Source organism: Gekko japonicus, unplaced genomic scaffold, assembly GCF_001447785.1.
Source record: "Gekko japonicus isolate JY-2015 unplaced genomic scaffold, Gekko_japonicus_V1.1 scaffold6625, whole genome shotgun sequence".
Lineage (NCBI taxonomy): Eukaryota > Metazoa > Chordata > Lepidosauria > Squamata > Gekkonidae > Gekko > Gekko japonicus.
Window position 1 is genome coordinate 1 of NW_015171705.1, and position 8,379 is coordinate 8,379.

Here is an 8,379-nt window from a genome sequence, read left to right on the forward strand (position 1 = left end):
CTATGCCTGTGGCCATCACTGCATCTTCTGGGAACGAAGTCTACATTTTGAACGTCTACCTATCAAGGTTAATGTTTACCTGTCAAGGCTATCTACATGTTGTTGTTGTTTTTTTTAAAGTACCCGAAGGTACACTTTTATTATTTTTTCATTATACACTACAAACATACATGAAAACAAACAACGCATAACTACCACTAACAAACATAAAACATATAACAGGAGGCTTATTCTAAATTCTGTTCTTCATTATCTATTTTACTAGCTTATCTTTTCTGCGTACTCAAATTTCCATCAAGTTATTACACTTATATTATACCAGTCATAAAATCTCTTCCAAGTTTTTTGAAAAGTCCATTGTGTTCCAGCTCTCATCTCCAATGTCAATTTATCATTCTCAGCCGTTTCAAACAGCTTATTCACATATTCTTGTTTTGTTGAGATCTCCATTGTTTTCCAATATTTACCATATAGAATCCTTGAAGCTGTCGACAAGTGAACAATCAAATACCTATCCGCTTTATCAAAATCTTTCGGAAATATATTCAATAACAATATCTCTGGAGTAAATGGGACCTTAGTTCTTATTATTTTTTGCATTATTTCATGTACCCATTTCCAACACCTCAGTTATTTTATTATTAAATCCTATCCTCTTGTCCTTTAGATATATCGATTCCAGTTGTGCTTTCCTCCACCAGGATAAATGTTCTGGTAATTTAAGGTTATCTTTTTTGTCCAAAATGTCCTGGTATCTTAACGATTCTTCTCCTGCGTAAACATTTGGTAAAGTAAACGCCTCTAAAAGTATTATTAATCTTGATCTTTTGGTATAAAAGTTTTTGTGTATAGAGTCCCAGACCTCTTATAGAAGCGTACCTGTACCTCTTGTGAAACTTTCATCCGCCTTGCATAAGCTGAATTCATTCTATATACTTGGTCAAACTCTTTTTCCACATCCTCTTTTTCCATGTTCATATGGTCTGCCAGCATCTTGGCCATCTTTCCTGAAATATCTTAATCTTTTTCTTCTGGGATGTTCTGAAATCTTAACACATATGCCGCTTTCTCCACCTGTAGTCGTATTAGTTCTTGCTCATATTCTCTTTGTTTATCTTCCATCTTTCTTGTATCCTCTTCCACTGCTTTGGTCCTCTTAATCCGTCCTCTCATTGTTTTTCTTCAACTCTGCTATTTCTTTTGAGTTTTCAGCCACCTGTTTCTGAATACTTTGCATACTATTCGTAAATTGTTCTGTTATTTGTGTGATTTGGCATAATATTTCTCCCATTTGGCCTTTGAGTGGATCGACTGCTTCTGCCACCATACTGTGCATTTCTTTCTGAACAGGTGCTGCTAATTTGCTGACAGTCACTCCCTCCGTCCCAGGTGATGACTGCAGGGTTTTGGTGGTCTGAACAGTCTTAACATTCAACATTTTGCTGTTTTTATTTTTTTCCCCTTGGGCTTTGTACCAGTTCCCAGACAGTTTCACTGTTGCCGCTTTTGTTTATTATTTTGCTGTCAGTCTGGCTTTCTTCCCAGAGTCCCAGGGCTCTTTTTGTAGCAGGCCCCCTTGGGCTTTGTACCAGTTCCCAGACGGTTTCACTGTTGCCACTTTTGTTTATTATTTTGCTGTCAGTCTGACTTTCTTCCCAGACCTGTGACCAGGGCTCTTTTTGTAGCAGGAACTCCTTTGCATATTAGGTGACACACCCCTAATGTAGCCAATCCTCCAAGAGCTTACAGTAGCGCCTGTAAGAAGAGCTCTGTAAGCTCTTGGAGGATTGGCTACATTAGGGGGGGTGTCGCCTAATATGCAAAGGAGCTCCTGTTACGAAAAGAGCCCTATCTCTATATTTGGTTTAAGCCCAATTCTGGATCACTGCCCAGTGCTGGAAAGTCGCCAATGTCCCTTGGCTGAACGCCTAGACCTTTGTTTTTATTTTCTCAAGGTCACTGCCTTTTCCAGCATTTAAATACACAGCCTCACTCCAACTGGGGGGAGGGAGTCTAATTTATAGCCATCAATAGTCAATAGTCAATAGTAGGCGATTTTAAACATAGCAGATGCTTTTATTCTTTCTCAGTCCAGTGCTTTCACCCTACAAATTGTAATGGGCCTCCTGCCCCCCTCCTGAGGGAGGGAAAAATTGAGATCGAGGTAACAGTGGGGACTTACTATTTCTTTAACCACAAACAAGTCTTAAAATAATTCAGCTGCCAAAACTCCATTCACGTCGCTGTCAATTTCTGCTTGCTCTTCTATTATATGCCTATTGGTATTTTGCCCTGCTCATTCCCCTCTACTCTGCCAAAAAGCTGCTGGCATTTGGGATGTTCTCCCTCGTTTTTTGGCCAGTTGAATAGAAATGGGGAGAAATTCCAGTCTGTTGAGGGGCTACCAATAGCGACAATCTTTGCTTTGAGAACACAGATCTATTTCATTAACTCACAGTTATGTGCTTGGCTCGATCTTCGCTTGGCAGCCTCCCAGTCCACGGTAGCGACAGCTCTACCCACCTCCGTGGGTTTCTTCCTCCGGTTTGCTTCGGAGCGAGCCAAATAGGTCTCCCAGCAAGTTGCTCTCTCCCTGGTACCTAAGCTCAAGCCCCCTGCCCCCACTGCTCCTGCCCCGGAGCGTGGGGTGGTCTCCGATGATCAGAGACCCTTTAAATCCGAAGGAAAGATCAATCACTCGGAGCTCGGCTCTCGAGCGACCACTGGTGCCACGCTGCAGCCGCGTCTCCTTTGCTATCTACATGTTTGTTCACTGTTGTTTGTTTCTCAAAGAAGTCCAAAAGGTTGATGAGGCAGGACTTCCTTTTCCAGAAGCCATGCTGACCTCCCTTCAGTGGGCTTTGTTCTTCTATATGCCTAATAATTCTGTATTGACTACAGTTTCTATTAATTTTCCTTGGACAGATGTTAGGCTAAGTGCCCTGTAATTTCCTGGTTCCTTTGGACCACTTTTTAAAAATTGATGTAACATTTATTTGCTACTCTCCAGTCCTCTGGTACAGTGACTCATTTAGTGATGAGTTATATATATCAATAATGTAACATTTTAGCTACCTGAGATTCCTCAGGTGTGTACCATTTGGACCTGGAGACTTATTGGTTTGTAATTTCCTTCCCTTACAGGTCTAGAACATCTTTCATAACCTTAATCTGACTCAGTTCTTTAGACTTTCTCTCAGAAAATAGTGGCTCTGGCCTGGGTACATACGCCACACTTTCTACAGTGAATGCAGATGCAAAGAATTCATTAGGTTTTCTGCCATCTCCCTATCTTCTGTTAGCATTTCTTTTATTATTTGGTCATCCAATGGCCCAACTGTTTCTTTGGCCAGTGCAGCACTCTGATCCTCAAAATTCTCTTTTTACTCACATAATCATTAACTGACTAACTTACACTTCCTTTGCCAGACCCTGTGCTCCCTTCTCTTAACTTCATTGGAGCAGACCTACAATATTAATGATCCAAGTCAAGCCATCAAAGGCAAGAAAGGCTTCTTTTAAAAAAGTGAAGGTCTGCCCCAATGAAGTGAACAGAAGGGAGCACAGGGTCTGGCAAAAGAATTGTTAAGTTAGTAAGAGCAGTGAATTTCTAAAAGCATCAAGACAAACAATAAGCATTTTCTTCAAATATATGATACAAAAATCAAGCTTTTAAATTGTACCAAAAACTCATCAAGCTGTTGCCAGGCAAACAGCTGTTTGGGAGGCTTTAAGTTTGGAAGCCACAACACAGAAGACCACATATCTTAATTCAGGAGAATGCAAAAGTACACAGAACAAGAGACCAGAGAGGACCTCAATGTGACGATGAGAACTTCATTCCCTCCCCCACTCCAGCTACTGCTACAAGTGAAGAAAATGTGCTTTTTGTTAAGGGTACAAAATTGTGGAGAAACATAACAGCACTCCAGTAGTTGGAAGGAATTTCTACTTGGACATTAACTGAGCAATTCAGAACCATGAAGCAACAGAGGCAGAGACAACAGGACAGAGCAGCTTGCTATGCCTCTCCAGCTAACAACCTTTCCTGCTATCAGGTGAGAAAGCTATGAGCAAACACGTCAGTTTAAAAAGGAGATCCTTCCCCACTTTTCTACTGTACCTGCAAGGAGGTGACCAATTAATAGTAATGTGAAAACTGGTATAATTGATTTGCACAGTGTACAAATTAGGCTACCTGGATTTGGGCAATTGGAGTATAGCAACTATAACTCTAGTGTTTCAAGTGGAAAGTTCAAGAGAATGGCAAACCTTATGTTTTTATCAGGTACATTTAAAAAAGTGAATTTATACCAGATGTATTTCAGAACAATACAAGCATCAGGGAGACAGGATGTTTGTAACTCCCAATTCACATTAATGGGAAACACACATTTGCCAGCACATAGTGCATGATTAATGCAGGGACCAGATCTCTTAAAGATTACTCTAAACTACTACAAAGACTTTGGTAAAGGTCAAATTATGGTCTTACCTTCTGGCCAGCAATGCACTCATTTCCTCCATTAATCCACTTCCTCCTAGGGGCAATGGCCCATTTCCACGCCCAGTATCTGTTTTAGGTGAAGCAGAGCTTGTTCCTCCACTTTGATTAGGAGACTCTTCATTCTGAAATTGACAATGCACAGAAGTAAAATCATATGGGAATTATACTGTCAGAAGGTATTTACTTATATATAAGGAAATCCTGCATGTATTTGAAAGTCCAGATAATCTGTAAAACAGGGGTATCAAGCAGGTGGCCTGGGGGCCGAATTAGGCCCCGGGAGGGCTTCTATCAGGCCCACAGTAGAACTGGCTGTCTTCTGCTTCTTCTTCCAGTTTTGCTGCTGCTGCATCATTGTAGGTTTGCAGCTTACAGATACACATCTGAACAGCATACTCAAGATTGCAACAGCACAGAAATTTTGATGCAATAATTCAGAGCAAGAGGTGTCAGTTATCAGACAATGTTAAATAAACAAAATATTGCAAGAGTGCTAATGTTTAAAGCATGTTTTTATTTTAAGTTAAAAAAAACCCTTTGTGTTTGTGTCCTTTATAAAGTTTCTATCTCCGCTACCTGGCATTACATTTTATGACACACATGGCCCGGCCCAACAAGGTCTCATTTATGTCAGATCCGGCCCTCATAACAAATGAGTTCGACACCTCTGCTTTAAAGTGTAGGAATAACAACCCTAGATTTGAATGACCAAAAGTTTAGACAGAGACTGATATTGGCCTATTAGGCATTATGATTAATATTGTTAAAATTCTGTGCAGACATTATATATATATATATACCTGTACTTACCCGAGATACTTTTCTAAGATTGGCTCCTGCAAGAGCAGCTGCAAGTCCTGTTAAAGGGCGGTAATCTTCAGACATCGATCCCATGGAAAAACCAGTGGCAGGCAGAGGAGGGGCAGGAGGTGGAAGAGGAACCTGGTTAGGAAGGGGTGGTGGAGGAGGAGGAGGTGGTGGTGGCGGCGGCGGCCCTGATGGTGGAAGAGGTGGTGGTGGAGGTGGCCCTGGGGGAGGTGGTACAACTGATGGGGACTGAACAGGGCCAGCTGGAAGAGGTGGAGGTGGTGGAGGTACAGGTGGCCCTTGGATAACACCTAATTAAAAAACAAACAGAAAAAGCAAACATAAAAATTGTGACAAGAACTGCATACTATTAGAAAAAAAGTTATATACCTTCACAGGAACCCTAATTCAATAAGAAATATCTCACCACTACAAAAAAGTATTCCCCAGTATAATGTGTACTTTAAGAGTAACAAGCCAACAATTCACTGAAGAAAATCAGCCCTCATAAGCTTCTCAGTAATAAACAATGTTGGATATTCTGCAGTATTTGAATAACATACAAATAACGTGTGAAAGAAAACAGACTCTCTGAATAATACTTAATGATTATAGCACCAAAATGGTATGTGTCCTAGATGTAAGCTTACAGTGCATATCTATTTTTATCAGATCCTTCTATTTTAGCCAATTTAAGAGAAGACAAAATAATTCAAACAGAACTTCTATATTTACTTAGTTATATCTCACACTTATGCACTTTCTTAGAAGTATTAAAAGCATGTATTAGTGGAGTTAGATTTTAAAATGCTTGTGGAGAAAGCATTTCCCCCCACACCATTCTTTATTAAATGAATTTTAAGCACTGAATAAAGCTTGTCCATGTCCTATAGATAAGAGTTTGGTTTGTGAATACAGGCAGATTTCCATCTCCCTTTGGAGTGTTGGATTACTGCATGACTAACATCAATGGAACAGCTGCAAGTATAAGCTATTACTATCTATTTACTTACTGTCATGTATATACATACATACATATACAACCAAAGCAACAGTATGGGGTTCTGTATATTTTAAATGAATAAATCAGAACTGAGAAAAGCCTGTTTAACAGTAAATATTAATCAACACTAATCTAATTACTATGCTTCTGTCCAATCTTTTTTAAAAAAAAGAATAACAAAACATATTCAGCAAATAGTCAAAGTATTCTTTCAAACATTAAACTTGGCATATGAGAAAAGCACCATCTTCACATTTTCACAATTCCCCCACAGCATACTTGCCAGACATTTGGTGGGGTGGGGTGGGGTGGGGTGGGTATTAAGATCACTGCAACTTCCAAGGTATTAAATCACGTTTTGGATGCAAATTCGTTTTGAGTGCATTCCTGATTAGTTAATTAGTAGCAATAACAGAAAGCCTTACCCTGATGGGACGGAGGTTCAATCGGCTGAGAGGCTGTCTGCAAGACTGGCTCAGAAGCAAAGGAGTCTCCCAGCACAGAGTTTAGAGAGTTCTCAACAGAGGCAGGGGGAGCTGCAGAGGGAGAAGGGAGAACACTAGGCTTGGATGAGGGAGCCGAGGAATTAGGGGAGCTTGGAGAAGCAGCTTGAGGTCCAGAGAGTGAAAGAGGCTGAAAGGAAGGTGGTGGTGGGGTTGGACCTGAGGTAGGTGGTGAAGGAGCTGGATAATTTGCCAATTCTGGAAGCCCATTGGGTGCTGTAGGGGATGGTGACATTTGGGATAAGTGAGCACTAACAGGAATTGGTAAGACAGGCTTTGGGCCTGTAGCTTTACCAGGAGGGCTGCTAATCATTACAGGAGGAGATGGGGGAAGGGGTGCAAAACTAGAAGCAGACCAAGTAGTGGACTTGGTACTTGAAGTAAGAGACACTGGGGGATTCACAGGTGAGGGTGGTCGAGAAGTTTTGTTCAGAGGACGGGGAACTGTGGCATAATGGGGAAGAACAGGGTGGAAGGCGGAACCCAACGATGTAGCAAAACGTGACGCAGAGTGCCTTAGAGGTGGTGTAGGGGGGGAAGAAACTGGCTGTGCAGAAGTCACTACAGCATAATCCGGAGTAGAGTCTGACATTGCTTTAGCATATGATGGAGGAGGTGCTGAAGGAGGCTGGCAGCTGGAGTATTCAGGAAGTGAAGTGCTATACGGGGAGCTGTCGTAAGATGGAGCTGGACAGAAGATGGAAAGCAGCAGCAAAGGCAGGATAAAAGAGGAAAGAGAGAAAAAGGGAGCTAATGAAGCAACAAAACCAGCATTCAAACAAAATTTATAAATGTAGACTATAGTTAGTACCAGAGGATTAGGCACAAGTAAATTACTGTTAGAAGAATTTATTTACTATCAACAGATGCTTTCAGTTTTGTCATATATTTGTTCCAATATTTGGATTTACAAACACATTCCGGAAATGCCAGAAAGTCAGCTACAGAATAAGCTCTCCGGTAATCAGCAAAATTAATCAGTTGGAATCAAGTGTAGTGATCTTAACATTTGTTTTAAGACTAAGAAACAACTTCAATATATAAATAAATATGCCTCATCCTCCATAGAAAGTAGATAACACATTCACATTACAAAGTAGTAATTCCACACGGCACATGAGAGATTAGAAAATTCTTCCTTAAGTGACTTCCTTAGGTAACATTCTGCTTTACAGAGCACTTATTTTTCAACTACTACAACATTAATCAGAAACCGATATACAATACAGAAACTGATCACTTAGGCTGGTAAATAGCCATGTGCATGGCTACCTGTGTCAAGGAAAAACTGTCCTCAGTTGAACAGCCTTGGCCAAGTGTTTTGGATACAGTAAACTAGAAACCATGCCTATTTTTCAGCCTTTAGGGTTTCTTATTTTAATGGCCAAATGTTTTAAATATCGCTACCACAAAAACTAATCCTGACCTCTTCTCAATGTTTTTCATATATGACAAAAAGCATTGTATATGGGGTAATCCAGTTTGTCATCAAAATACAAAGCTGGTATCTCACAAAGATACAAACAAACATTTTTGAAGAACTGCAGAAAGTAGGGCCG

The 8,379-nt window shown here is 40.5% G+C and overlaps 1 protein-coding gene across 1 annotated transcript in view; it reads right to left on the minus strand.

Annotated features, from left to right (window-relative positions):
- Positions 1-1,156: 1,156 nt before the first annotated feature.
- LOC107117862 (protein enabled homolog) overlaps positions 1,157-8,379 on the minus strand; it is a 21,049-nt gene continuing 13,826 nt past the window's right edge. Inside the window, exons 4-8 of the mRNA XM_015420025.1 lie at positions 6,743-7,507; positions 5,318-5,625; positions 4,496-4,629; positions 3,416-3,467; positions 1,157-1,216 (exon numbers count right to left, since the gene is read on the minus strand). Of these exons, the coding sequence (XP_015275511.1) occupies positions 1,157-1,216; positions 3,416-3,467; positions 4,496-4,629; positions 5,318-5,625; positions 6,743-7,507 (1,319 nt within the window). The remainder of the gene's footprint in view (positions 1,217-3,415; positions 3,468-4,495; positions 4,630-5,317; positions 5,626-6,742; positions 7,508-8,379) is intronic.